Source organism: Rhinatrema bivittatum, chromosome 7 (genome assembly GCF_901001135.1).
Source record: "Rhinatrema bivittatum chromosome 7, aRhiBiv1.1, whole genome shotgun sequence".
NCBI classification, from domain to species: domain Eukaryota; kingdom Metazoa; phylum Chordata; class Amphibia; order Gymnophiona; family Rhinatrematidae; genus Rhinatrema; species Rhinatrema bivittatum.
Window position 1 is genome coordinate 91,912,178 of NC_042621.1, and position 14,984 is coordinate 91,927,161.

The window sequence follows — 14,984 nt, forward strand, 5'->3', positions numbered from 1 at the left end:
GCCGATGACGTTACCCGACATCCCTCGCAGTTGCCGGGTTTCCCTTCTTCATCCACGGTCCCAGATAAACCATGGGCCCCTTTTATTTGCGTCGGGCCCACCCAAGATTCTCAGTTCAAGATTCAGTTCCACCACATTTGCTTTGATAAGAGTCACTTTTTAACACATACTCCCCTGACCAGCAAACACTCTTGCCTAGGAAGTTTGAGGAAAAAGTCCCAAAGCCTGGAAAAAAGGCACTGTGGTACTTAAAAAAAAAAAAAGTCTATCTGTTAAATTAGGGGGTAATTTTCAAAAGGATTTAGGCATGTAACAGTAGTATATAATCACAGCAATTTTCAAAAGCCCATTTATGTGCTTGCAGGCCGATGCAATAAGACTCGCGTCCAAACTGGGCACCCGCTTTTTTAACGCACACACAGCCACCGCTCCTGGGTGCCCAAAGCTATATTAAATGAGTTAATGTATTAAAAGGGACGCACTAGGGAGAAATTGTGAGTTCCTAGCACCCAGGCAACGTGGCTATGTGCTTATTGCTACGGGTGCTAGCTCAACTAAATATCAAGAAAAGAATTAATGAAATGTATCAATTATTTAAAAAAATATATATTTCTGGACACACAATAGCAAGGGGTGAAATCAGCCTGGAGCATGAATATTGTGCATCCAGAATTTTTTTTATCAATCCATTTCATTAATTCTTTAATAGATCATCATGTGTATATTCCATGTAGATGAGGCTATTAGCCATTACCCGCTGATTTAACCCCCTAATTTAATCTCTGGCAAATTCCATAGCATTATAGTGCACTCACAGAAAAAATGGAGTGTCCCATAGTCCTACTACTATTTAAGAGAGGAAATAACCCCTCCTTTTTAACATTTCACATCACAAAATTTTATAAACCTCAATCATATCACCTCTTAGTTGACCCTTCTCCAAGCTGAAGAGCCTTAAACAGTTTAGCCTGTCTTCATCTGGGAGCCATTTCATTCCCTTTATCATAGAAACATGACAGCAGAAAAAGACCGTATGGCCAATCCAGTCTGCCCATCTGTCCAATTAATTTAGCATTATAATTCTCATCACTTCCTTACAGATCCCTGTATTTATCCCTTGCTTTCTTGAATTCAGATATTGGGGCCGATACAATATAGTACACTCAGCTGAGCACACTGTTTAACCCATGGTTGGACACACATTTTGGACGGGAGTCCACAACCCCTTATGCTATAAGGGGATTAGTGATTCCAAAACATTTGGATAAGTTCTTGGAGGAGAAGTCCATTAACTGCTATTAATCAAATTTACTTAGGGAATAACCACTGCTATTAATTGCATCAATAGCATGGGATATTCTTAGTGTTTGGGTAATTGCTAGGTTCTTGTGGCCTGGTTTGGCTTCTGTTGGAAACAGGATGCTAGGCTTGATGGACCCTTGGTCTGACCCAGCATGGCAATTTCTTATGTTCTTATGTCATGTGCAGCTCAGACCTCATGCTTCCCAGCATCGAGGCCCTTCTTGAGGATGGAGTTTAGCTGGTCTTGAAACTCTTCAGGAAGAGACTCAGAAAAGTCTTGCAGCAGTTTGAAGAGATTTCTTGTATACTGCGTCATGTATAGCTGGTAGGCTGCTATATGTGAAATTAGCATGGAGCCATGGAAAACCCTACATCCCAACGCGTCAAGAAATCTCTGCTCTTTCCCCAGAGGTGTAGAAGAATGAGGCCGAGGTCTTCTTGCCTTCTTCTGAGCAGACTCCACTACTACAGAATGGTGAGACAGCTGGGTCTTCTGGAGCCCAGTTGCTGATTGAACTAAGTAGGTGGCATCTGTTTTCCGGTTCACTGGTAGTACAGTACCTGGATGCTCCCAGGTACGTTGTAGATGCTCAAGGAGGGCTTTGTGAACTGGTTAACCTCCTTGGTGGCATCCACAAATTGGAAGACTTCAAGCATCTTGTGCCTGGAATCTTCTTCTGTTTGAAGCTTAAAAGGAATGGTTTCTGACATTTCCTTTATGAAGTTGAAGAAGGAGAGATCCTCAGGAGGGGAGCGTCTTCGCTCATCAGGAGGAGATGGCTCTGAGGGAATGTCATCAGTGTCCTGAGAGTCCGAGGTATCATCACTCCAGGGTTGGTATGGTTGATCACCAGCATCTGGTGGGTCTCCTGAAGGAAGGAACAGGCCTATTCCCGTTGGATCCATTCGTGGCACCGATGGTTTCGGAGAGGGCACCGGTAAAAGTCGATGTGGCAGCAAAGACAGAGGAGGCACAGATGGAATCGGTGACTTCAGTGGCGTTCGGTGGAAAAATCCCCGATGGCCCTGGAATCATGTCTGGCATTGATGAATCTTCACCCTCAGAGGACAGCGGAATTGGTGTCGATGGCTGTGGGCATATCGGCGGTTTCGGAGGCACCGGTGGAAGTGCGCCAATGAGTGTACCCAGCCTGTCCAGTAATGGAGCCAGCACCATGGGCATCAGATCTGTGCTTGAGATCAGAATTGATGCCGGTGCCGATGGAGATGGAAGTCCTTGAAGCGCTTGAATGACTGCTTCTTGAACCATCCAGTTTAATTCCTCATGGAAAGCTGGCATTTGTATGACTAGTTCCAGAGTTGGAAGCTGCGCAGGGGTCGCCAGAGGGTCCACCGGTGAAAGTGGAATCTCGACTCTCGGCACCACTGAAGGTGGGTTACGCCTTGGTGTCCCTGGCATGGAGGAGGATGGGGGCTCCTCTGCACGGGCCTTTTTCCTCGGTGGCTCTGTCGATGTCGAGGACTTGCCTGTACTGGTGGACGGAGCCTTCCGCTGCCGATGCTTTTCCCAGTGCTCGGCCCGGTCTTTCTCCGGCGCCGAGGACAAAGAGGTAGACGTCTTAGAGATGGATCCAGACGACAGAGGACCACCGGTGTTCGGTCAGTGCTGAGAAGCTGAAGGCAACGGCGCCGATGACATCGAAGTCTTCGACAGAGTAAACTGCTTAGTTTAGAACAGAAGCTCCATTTTCTCTAAGTGGGCCCGGCGGCCCTTAAGGGTCATTTGGGCACAGTTGGTACACGTCGCGACGACATGGTTAGCCCCCAAGCATAGGACACATACCTGATGCGGGTCCGTGATGGACATCATCCTCAGACAATCAGGGCACTGTCGAAAACCCGTCGCCATACTTAAGAAAAATTGACCACGATGCGGTCGATGGCCGTCGGGCCTTGAATGAGAACCATCGGTAACCAACCGCAAAACAAGGTAAAGCCTTAGCTAACCTTAGCAGATATCGATGGTCGATAGGGGGACCCCGGATGGGGTGAAATTTACCAATTTTTTAGAAAAAATATTCCATGAGGAATTCCTGTCAGGAATAAATGTAAGAGTTCCTTAACCCGCGTGGCTACTGCTGCGCAGAAAGAAGAGACTGAAGGGGGACCCCTGCTGGAAGCAGGGTTGGTAGCATGCTGGGCATGCAGTTCTAGAAACTTTGAGAAAAGTGTTCCGTGATAGGCTCCATCCTGATGATGTCACCCATATGTGAGGACTACCATCCTGCTTGTCCTGGGAGAAAATGTATTTATCAAAAATGTATATGCCGCGTATTCTCTCAATGTTCAAACATGGGTTACAAAATGCATTTATAAAATAGACTAATAGTTAATACAAATATAACAATAAAACTATATTAAAATTATAAATACATAGACATTTGCACCTATGACTATCATTAAACTATGGCGAAAATTGTAACTATGCCCCAAACTTCCCTCCTTTAAAAGCCTAACAGAATAATTCTGTCTTTACTAATTTTCTGAATTTCAAATATTCAGGTTCTCTATGCACCCCCACTGACAAATCATTCCAAAAAACTGGAGCATGGAGCGACAAAGCTTTTTTCTGGTTCTGTACATTTTATATTTTTACAAATCAGGGACTGACAGCAAATCTTGCCATGAGGAGCACAAAGCTCACACTGGCACATATCCCTCAGTTTTGTCCTTTAGACCATGGAGATCCTGCATCCTTCAAAAGGCCGCTCTCATCTGAGAGCAGAGCTTGAAAGTCCTGTTGTCATAAAAACATTTCCTCTCTACATGTAGAAGGTTGTTCCTAGGTATTCCAAGGACATTAGATGGTACCAACCTGCTTTTGGCAAAATTTATCAAAAAACAGAGGTCCTGGAGAAGGCGAACCATTTGTGCAGTGGATGTCAGACTTTTCTCTTTCAACTTTGCTCTCATTAACCAATCATCCACATAGGGGTGGACCAAAATAATTTTTTTCAAAAACACTGCAGCCATCACCACCACAATCATGGGGAAGGTTCATGGAGCTGTGGCCAAACCAAAGGGTTGCACCCAAAACTGGAATTGTTCCCCTAAAACCACAAACCTAGAAATCTCTGATGATCTGATGAAGATGTGGAGAAAACCCTATATCAAGTCTAAGAAAGTGAGGAAATCCCCTTGCTATGTGGAAAAGGGGAACCCGAAGGGCACTCTGACTACTATTTATTATTTCTAAAGAGCTACTAGACATATGCAGTGCTGTACAGATACTCTTGGTTATAAAGCAAATGTTGCTTACCTGTAACAGGTGTTCTCACAGGACAGCAGGATGTTAGTCCTCACATATGGGTGACATCACAGGATGGAGCCCAATCACGGAACACTTTTGTCAAAGTTTCTAGAATTTTGACTGGCACCTACTGGGCATGCCCAGCATGGCACTAAACCTGCAGCCAGCAGGGGTCCCCCTTCAGTCTTGTTTAAAGCTACAGGAAGTGCCGAAATATAAAATAAGAAAACGTAATGAACCCAACACCGCAGGGCGGCGGGCGGGTTTCATGAGGACTAACATCCTGCTGTCCTGTGAGAACACCTGTTACAGGTAAGCAACATTTGCTTTCTCACAGGACAAGCAGGATGGTAGTCCTCACATATGGGTGAGTACCGAACTGAGGATGTCCGAGAAATGCACCAAATGTACCAAAGATGTGCAATAGGCACAAGAACTGGGGTGGAATTTGGTAGAGGGCATCCTGAACCCTAATGGGCAGGCGGAAGGGTGTTGGTACATCAAGTCGTAAAAAGGTTGCACAAGATAGACTGGCCGAAGATGGAATCTTGCCTTCCGGCCTTGTCTAAACAATAATGGGCTGTAAAGATATGGAGAGAACTCCAGGTAGCAGCCCTGCAAATGTCAGGGAGTGGCACCGAGCATAGATGTGCTACTGAAGTCGCCATGGCCCTCACAGAGTGTGCTTTAACACGGTCTTGAAGTGGAATGCCTGCTTGCTGATAGCAAAAGGATATGCAGCCCACTAACCAGGAGGAGAGAGTCTGCCCCAATTTGATGGAATGGAAAGAGACAAACAATTGAGTGCTTTTCCTGTGGGCAGCTGTACGGTCTAGATAGAACGCTAGAGCCCGTATACAGTCAAGGGTATGCAGAGCCTGTTCTCCTGGATTGGAATGGGGTCTGGGAAAGAAGGTTGGTAGTATAATGGACTGATTAATGTGAAACTCCGATACTACTTTAGGTAAGAACTTAGGGTGAGTGCAGGGTACTGCCCGGTCCTGCAGAAGTTTAGTGTAAGGCGGATAGGTAACTAGGGCCTGTATCTCACTAACTCTGCGAGCAGATGTGATTGCCAAAAGAAAAATCACTTTCCATGTGAGATAGCAAAGATCACAGGATTGGAGAGGCTCGAATGGTGGTTTCATGAGCTGACCCAAAACCAGATTGACGTCCCAAGAAGGGGCCGAAGGGCGCAGTGGAGGCTTGAGGTGAAGCAAGCCTTTCAGAAAATGTGTTACGAGGGGTTGTACTGAAATAGGAACATCCCCGACACCTTTATGGAAGGCGGCCACCGCACTGACATGCATTCTGATGGAGGAAGTTTTTAGACCTGATTCTGATAAGTGCCAGAGATAGTCTAGAAACTTCATGGTGGAACAGGTAAAGGGATCAAGGGATGGAGAAAAACACCATGATTTAAACCTGTTCCATTTGTATTGGTAAGACTTTCTTGTAGAAGGCTTCCGTGAAGCAATCAGGACACGGGAAACTGACTTTGAAAGGTTAAATGGCTGAAGAATCAACCTTTCAACATCCAGGCCGTCAGGGACAAAGCTTGAAGATTGGGGTGGCGTAGGCACCCGCCATTCTGAGTTATTAGAAGAGGGTCCTTTCCCAAGGGAATATGCCTGCGAATGGAGAGATTCTGAAGTATTGGATACCACACTTGGCGAGGCCAGTGAGGTGCTATCAAGATCATGCATCCTTTGTCCTGACGTAACTTCACGAGAGTCTTCGAGAGAAGTGGAAGTGGAGGGAATGCATATAGGAGACTGGTTGCCCATGAGAGGGAGAACGCATCTCTTGGTTGAGAGTGTTGGCTGCGAGTGAGAGAGCAAATGTTCTCTACCTTGCGGTTTTGAGGTGACGCAAAGAGATCTATGCGAGGATGACCCCAATGTTGGAATATTACATCCGCTACTGTGGGGTTGAGAGACCACTCGTGCGGATGGAAAGCGCGACTTAGGTTGTCCGCCAACACATTATCCACTCCCGGCAAATAGGTGGCCCTGAGGTACACCGAATGGGAGAGGGCCTCCGTCCATATCTGCGCAGCTTCCTGACACAGTAGGTAGGTGCCCGTCCCTCCCTGTTTGTTGATGTACCACATGGCCACCTGGTTGTCCGTCTGAATCAGGATGACCTGATTGGAAAGGCGATCCTGAAATACCCTGAGAGCATATCTGATCGCTTGAAGCTCCAGGAAATTGATTTGGTGTTTGGCTTCCTCTGGAGACCAAGTTCCCTGTGTTTGCAAATTGGTCACATGAGCTCCCCAGCCGAGGTTGGAAGCATCGGTGGTGAGAATTATTTGAGGGTCTGGAGCCTGGAAGGGCAGGCCTTTGAAGAGATTGATCTGATTTTTCCACCAGGCTAGAGAATGACGGAGTGAATTGGTGATGCGGACAGTGGTTGATAGAGGTTGGACGGACTGAGTCCATTGTGACATCAGAGTCCACTGCATGACTCTCATGGCCATGCGGGCCATTGGGGTAACCTGTACTGAGGATGCCATGTGTCCCAGTAGGATGAGGAAGTAGCGTGCAGTCGTGCATCGCTGAGACTGTACCTGGTGTGCGAGGGAGATGAGAGCGAGAGCTCGCTGTCGAGGCAGAAATGCCTTTGCCTGCAAGGTGTCAAGTCTGCTCCTATGAATGATAAAGTTTGAGAAGGGACTAAGCAGGATTTCGTGTAGTTGACGAGAAATCTTAGAGAAATCAGAGTGTGTAAAATAAGACGTAGGGACGACAGAGCAGCTTGCTGAGTGGAAGCCCTGATCAATCAATTGTCTAGATAGGGGTAGAGTGAACACCTTGAGTCCTGAGGAAGGCTGCTACTACTACGAGGCACTTGGTGAAGACTCGTGGCGCAGATGCCAGGCCAAATGGGAGCACCCTGTATTGATCGTGCTTGGGGCCTACTAGAAATCTCAGGAACCTGAGAGGAGATGGATTTATTGCAATGTGCGTGTACGCATCTTGGAGATCGAGAGACCAGAGCTAGTCTCCTCTTTGCAGAAGAGGAAGGAGGGAACCCAAGGTTACCATCTTGAAATTTTCTCGGAGGTACTTGTTTGAGGGCACATAGGTCCAGAATAGGACGAACGCCTCCCGATATTTTGGGGATTAGAAAGTACAGGGAATAGAATCCTAGGCCTTGATGAGAGTAAGGTACTGGTTCTATTGCTCTGGACTGGAGGAGGAGGGAAACCTCCTGCTCCAGGAGTAGTGAGTGGTCGGATGTTGTCCACGACTGTAGAGGTGGGGAGTCTGGTGGAATGGAGAGAAAGTTCAGGCAATAACATTGAGAGATTATGGTGAGGACCCACTGGTCCAAGGTGATTGTGTTCCACCTGTTGTTGAAATGGCATAATCGACCTCCCACTGGTATCTGAGGCAGTGGAAACTGGCTGCTGCTCTCTATGCAGGTGTCAAAAACCGGAAGCAGGGCCCGGCTGAAGAGCTGCTTGCGGCTTTTGTTTAAGAACATAAGAACATAAGAAAATGCCATACTCGGTCAGACCAAGGGTCCATCAAGCCCAGCATCCTGTTTCCAACAATGGCCAATCCAGGCCATAAGAGCCTGGCAAGTACCCAAAAACTAAGTATATTCCATGTTACCATTGCTAATGGCAGTGGCTATTCTCTAAATGAACTTAATAGCAGGTAATGGACTTCTCCTCCAAGAACTTATCCAATCCTTTTTTAAACACATCTATACTAACTGCACTAACCACATCCTCTGGCAACAAATTCCAGAGTTTAATTGTGCGTTGAGTAAAAAAGAACTTTCTCCGATTAGTTTTAAATGTGCCCCATGCTAACTTCATGGAGTGCCCCCTTGTGTTTTCTACTATCCAAAAGAGTAAATAACTGATTCACATTTACTTGTTCTAGACCTCTCATGATTTTAAACATCTCTATCATATCCCCCCTCAGCTGTCTCTTCTCCAAGCTGAAAAGTCCTAACCTCTTTAGTCTTTCCTCATAGGTTACGAGGTTGTCGAGACTGGGCTTTTTGGAAAGGTCTCGTGGAACGAGTACTAGACTGTGGTGGATAGGACTTCTTTGGATGGAGGAATGACTTTTTAGTATCCTTCCTGAAAGGCTGTTTGGAGGAATACTCAGGGGGTATCAGAGAGAGCTGGCGAAGGGTCTCATGATGGTCCTTGAGTTCCACCACCGTCCGCTGAATCTGTTCCCCAAACAGATTGTCTCCTATGCAGGGCAGGTCAGATAATCTGTCCTGTACTTCAGGGCGCAAGTCTGAAGACTTAAGCCAGGCCCATCTTCTTGCCGAAATAGCAGTTTCAGATACTGGGAAGCGGTGTCAAAGATATCATAAGAAGATCTTATTTCATGTTTCCCTGCTTCAAAACCCTTGTGTACTAGGGTTAGAAGTTGTTCCTGGAATTGTTGAGGCAGGGACTCTGCAAAGTCCTGTATCTGCTTGAATAAGACCCTGTTGTACTGAGTCATATATAGCTGGTAGGAGGCGATCCGAGAGATAAGTATTAATCCCTGGAAGACATGCCGACCAATGGCATCCAGGAATTTCTGTTCCTCATCTGGGGGAAAGGAAGAGTGGGGTTTTGATCTTTTTGCCCTTTTTTGGGCAGATTCTACAACCACAGATTGGTGATCCAGCTGAGGTTTCTGGTTGACTGGAGCAACAGAACCAGGGTGTTCCCAGTTCTTTTTGAGTAAATCCAAAAGAACCTGGTGAATAGGGATGGAGGTTATTTCCTTGGGAGCATCCAGGAATTGTAATAGCTCCATCATTTGATGTCTGTCATCTTGTTCAGTCTGCAATTGGATGGGAACCAATTCAGACATTTCTTTCACAAAATTTATGAAGTATAGATCCTCTGGAGGAGAACGCTTCCTTCTTTCAGTAGGAGAAGGTGGCAATGGCAAGTCATCAATGTCTTGAGAAGAATCATTGGTCCAAGTGTCATAGGGATCCAGACCTGCCCCTCTAGGAGCCTGAGAAGGACGGGACAATGGTATTCCTGAAGTCCTGGTCTAGGTTCCGAAGGCATCGAGGGAAGTGCTGGAGGCACCGATGAAGGCATAGAGGGCATTGATGGATGGATCTGTGGCACTGATGGGCGCGTCGGCATCGACTGCTGAGGCATCGGAAGAACTCCCGATGGAGGAATGTGGAATGGTGTTTCCCCTCCCGATGACAGAGTAAGCGGGGAGGGCACCGGAGTCATCGGTGACCTAGGATCCATCGGTGGAAAAGCGGCTATAAGCGCTTCCATCTTCGAGAGCGGCGGTGCCAGTGCTGCCAGAATCGGATCGGTGGTCAGTTCCACACAGTGTCGGAGGAACGTGGAGTCTGTGCATCGCCTTATCGATGGCCTCCTGAACCATCCGGTCCAGTTCTTCACGGAGAGCTGGAGCAAGCAGCCCCGGCTCCGGAAGGGAAGAAGGAGGCAGAGGCATAGCCGGAGGGACCACCGTTAAAGGCGGAGTCGCAGCTCCCGATACCCGTCCGGGTAAGGGTTGCCTCGGTGACCTAGTCGCAGAAAGGGTCGGTGCCTTTTTTGGACGGGGCTTTTTTGATGGCGGCTTGGACAATGGCAAGGTCGAAGATTTTCCTTCCTCTCTGGTCAGAGACTTGCGGTGTCGATGCCGATATTTCTCTCTACGATCCCCTCAGTCCTGAGGCGGAGTAGAGGTAGTCGAAGGCCAAGAAGTCGCCGACGCCGGATGGTCACCGGCTGGTGGCTGATACTGGCGCGAAGTGGACGGTGCCGGTTCAGATGACGTCGATGCTATAGATGGCATCGGTTTGAGAACGGAAGAGAAGCTCCATTTTCTCCATTCTGGCCTTGTGACCTTTTGGTGTCATTAAGGCACATTTGGTGCAAGTCAGGACATCATGCTCGCACCAGAGACACATTACACAGACTTTATGCGGGTCTGTAATGGACATGGTGCGAGTACAGTCCGGGCACCGACAGAACCCCTATGCCATGGCCTTTGAAAAATTTAGCCGCGGTACGGTCAACGGCAGTAGGCCGCAAGGGCCAAACTCGATGGAAATCGATCGAAACTGGAGAAAAAAAATTACCGGAGTCAAAAATTCGAAGGAGGAACCCCTGTGATGTATGAAAGTTTTTAGTAATTCCGTGAGGAAAATTCCTGTCAGGAATTTCTGTGGAGCTCCTTAACCAGCATGACTACTGCTGCGCAGAAAAAAGAAAACTGAAGGTGCCAGTCAAAGTTCTAGAAACTGAAGTTTCTAGAACTTTGCTGGCTGCAGGTTTAGTGCCATGCTGGGCATGCCCAGTAGGTGCCAGTCAAAGTTCTAGAAACTTTGACAAAAGTGTTCCGTGATTGGGCTCCATCCTGTGATGTCACCCATATGTGAGGGCTACCATCCTGCTTGTCCTGTGAGAATAGTTGATACAGAAGTTTTGCTTATCCTATTACAACATTCCATTTTTCCTCAGATAGGTTACAACTGAGTTCTCACTCCCATGCTTTCACATATATATTTGAATACCAATTTAAGCAGGAATATATTTTTAGAGAAGTCCTTTCATTGTCTTAAGATCTCTTGCTCAATATTTCAAATATGGTCTTTTGCTTAGCCATCGTTTGTCTAAGATTTTTTTTATATGCTTTATTTATAAATTTTTACCAAAAAATACAAGTAATAACAAAGCTTGTAATATAGGAGATGTTAGAAAGAACAAAGCTCATGAGAGGAAAACAATCATATATGTAAAGAAATGTTATCCAACAATACAGAGAAAGTGAGGATTAATGGAGTAAACCCCAAAAGAAGAAAGAATACAAAAAGGAAAAGACTGCAAATAAATTTACATTCTACTACTTAGCAAGTTATATAGGCACTGCAGTTGAAATAACAATCTCAACTTATTATCAAACAAAATCTGTAAATCAGCAGGATCAAAATAAGAATACCTGTTACCATCCAATTTAACCATACATTTAGAGGGATATCAAAGAGAGAATTCACCTCCTAAACTAAGAACCCTTTCTCTATTTTGTGTCTGGCCTGCAGACATCCGGAAAAATCTGGATTTTGTGACCCATGAAGAGAGCATCTTCGTTGGAAAAGTTTAATCACATTATCAGAAATTTTTAACCAAATGAAAAAAAAAACTGACAACAGAGTTTCCTTCTCATTAATCATATTTTCCTACTGCTGCAAAAAATCAGTTAGGCAAAGAGAAGATGACAACTGAAATGGATTAACATTAGAAAGAGAATTTCTTTCCCCCTTAACAGAGATATAAAGTAACTTAGTGAAGGAAGGCATATGCTCATCAAAAAGACCCAGAACATTTTTCATATATTTAAGGATAAGCTCATACAGAATGAAGATAACCTGGATTAAATAATGACATAATTAAACAGCTTTGCACAAGTAGAAGAATGTATTTTGTCTATATGAGCAAGCAAAATAGACCTTGGGTGAGAAACAGAAGCAGTTTGTGTACTTCAAGGCCTAGCTACTCAGCAGGGAAAGAAGGGAGTGTATCAGATAATAGCACTTTGACATCATTAGTTTTAGTAAAGGTTTCAGTAATTCTCCACTCCAAATAAGGGAGCCATCCCAGAGAAGTGTGTGGGAAATTTTCAGAGTTCTAAATGCCGATGAACAAAAGACATATCTCTAACCAAAGTTGCCTTGATCTCTTGTTTAGTAGAAACCATAGGACTCCAAATTCTTAATCCTCTCATCTTGGCATGTAGCCCCAGATTGTAGGACAGAAACTTGATTCTTCATTGAATGCAGTGAAGAAGAAAGGGAATTAATTTTATTACTCACAGTTTTCTCAAGTAGCAGCAAAGCATACCAAATATCTTTCCAGGCTTATGCTTGCTGGCCTCTGCAAAATAGAATCCACTACAGGTTCCTGCATTAATCCAGATGACTCAACAGCTGTGGGGAAAACCCACCTATTCCAGCAACAACAGCCCCACCTGAGGGATCCAGTGCAGAAGGCAGACGGAGCTCCGGACTAAGAGATGTTTCTGTCTCTAGCTGAGACACTGTTCCATAAGTGCCAACAGCAAAAAGAGGATTAACCTTGAAAGCTCTTCAACTCCCAAAAACATCTGCAGAATTGTTCACTGACTGGAGAGTACGGGGACATGAGAACCATGTACCCGGCCCTTCCACTTACCCAAAGATCAAAAAGAAGAGCAGGCAGTCTAAAGAAAACATTTGAGTCCACATTGAAACAAAGGGGGTGTGTGGCTTTGCCGGTGGCAGCATGTCACTGTGTGCCTCCTTCTGAGGTGGTCCGGGATGCAGAGCGAGGACATCAGAATTCAACAGGGAAGGGATATTCTCACTGTCCAACACTTGCAGCTGTGCGCCTCCTTTTGAGGTGGTCCAGAGTGCAGAGAGAGGATATCAGCGATGAGCCGAAGGCGTTCTCAGATGTTCCGGCTGCAGAGTTCAACAGGAAAGGGAAATTCTCACCGCCCTGTTTATCTGAGATTCTTGTTATCTACGGTGCTAAGAAAAAGTTTGTGAACCTCAAGTATAATAATGAGAATTACAAGTTCTTACAATGATACCTTTGTTTAATTGAAATGTCTTTTCTTATGCAAAAAAAGGGCATACATTAAACAATTCCATGTTTCTTGAAACATGCTGTACAAAGTAGTAATAAGCAAAACGTGTGACATAGTAAGTGAACCCATAGCATAGTTAATTTAATAATTGAAATCAGGTAACAAGTAAACCATCCTGCAGAGTAAATAAGCATGACTGACTTTGGGCATCCTGTCCCATATAAAGGTTAAAAAAATTCTGAGTGTGGTCTTCACCATAAAAGATAATGGGTACTCATCATGTCACAATCAAAAAATATTTCAGAGGACCTACGAAAGAGAGTAGTTGCTGCTCATCTATCTGGACAGGGTAACAAAACCATTTCTCAACATTAGGGACTCCATCCATCCACTATCAAACAGACTGACTACAAATGGATAAAAAGCAGACTCTCAGCAGCTATCAATCTTACTTGATCACCTCAACAGCGAACTGGAAAATCATCCACAAGTTTACAAACAACTCCAGACTAACATTTAAAGATCTGCAGGCTCTCTCGCTAGGGCTAATGTGAGGGTTCATATTTCAACCATCAGGAAAATTCTGAATGGGAATGGTGTTCATAGGAGAATAGTTAGGCAGAAACTATTGCTCTCTAAAAAGAACACTGCAGTCCACCTCAGGATCACCAAAGAGCATCTGGATTACCCAACAAGACTCCTATAATACATTTTTAACCTTTTGGTCACAATGGCAAACACTTAGCTGCCTTCCAAATTAAGAACCTCATCCCAACTGCCAAGGATGGCGGTAGAGGCAATATGATGTTGAGACTGCTTTGCTGCATTAGTACTTGGATGGCTTGCCATCGTTGACAGAACCATGAATTCTGCTTTATATCAGAAAATTCTAGAGGAGAATGTCAGGCCATCCATCTGTGAGGTGTAGCTGAGCTAAAAGTAGGTCATGCAAAATTAATAGAAAAAACTATACAAAAGCAACTAGCAGAACACCTAGATAACAATAACATCCTATATCCCTCACAACATGGCTTTCGAAAACACTATAGCACAGAGACACTTCTGCTGGCACTGACAGATAACATTATGAGGGGATTCAATAACGGTAAACATTACATTCTAGTGATGCTTGACCTGTCAGCAGCCTTTGACACTGTAAATCATGATATACTTTTGAATAGACTAGAAGAGATAGGTTTAAACAACAAAACAATCAAGTGGTTTAGATCATATCTCAGTAACAGATATTTTCAAGTACAAATTAAAGATGCTATATCAGAGAAAATAAACCTTCAAATGGGAGTACCACAGGGATCCGCCCTTTCTGCCACACTTTTCAACATATACCTGCTACCACTTTGCCACCTGCTAAGCTGGTCTGGGAATCACACACTATATATATGCTGATGATATTCAATTAATTTTACCCGTTGACGATACAATTGAGAAAACATTAAACATAGCAAACATGTACCTAGATATCATCAAACAGCTACTAAACCAAATGGAATTAGTAATTAACATAGAGAAGACAGAATTCCTACACTTAAACGAAGAAATATGGAAATCAAACAAAGCCCAATCACACTCAAAAACAACCAACAAATATTACTAGCAGAGAAAGTACGGAATCTAGGAATAATAATTGACACAGAACTAAGCTTAAAACAACTTATATCTCTAAAAGTAAAGGAAGGATACGCTAAACTCATGGTCTTCCGAAGACTTAAACCATTCCTAATGACTGCTAAATTTCGATCAGTACTATAAGCGTTGATATTTGCAAGCACTGATTATTGTAATGCATTTCTACTAGGTCTACCATACACCTCACTAAGACC

At 44.7% G+C, this 14,984-nt stretch overlaps 1 protein-coding gene and 1 long non-coding RNA gene across 10 annotated transcripts in view; one reads left to right on the forward strand and one right to left on the reverse strand.

Moving 5' to 3' along the window:
* The window catches only part of CBFB (core-binding factor subunit beta), a 261,658-nt gene that overhangs the window by 65,227 nt on the left and 181,447 nt on the right, over positions 1 to 14,984 (reverse strand). Inside the window, exon 6 of one of the 9 annotated variants that reach the window (XM_029608701.1) lies at positions 11,198 to 13,084. The exons of 7 other annotated variants lie outside the window; for them this stretch is intronic. In XM_029608701.1, coding sequence (XP_029464561.1) covers positions 13,073 to 13,084 — 12 coding nt within the window. In that variant the 3' untranslated portion in view covers positions 11,198 to 13,072. Of the gene's footprint in view, positions 1 to 11,197; positions 13,085 to 14,984 lie in introns of those variants that run through there. One more of the 9 variants, XM_029608700.1, reaches the window with a different exon arrangement.
* Positions 1 to 14,984, forward strand: part of LOC115095258 — an 85,702-nt gene that overhangs the window by 55,295 nt on the left and 15,423 nt on the right. The gene's annotated exons all lie outside the window — the stretch shown is intronic.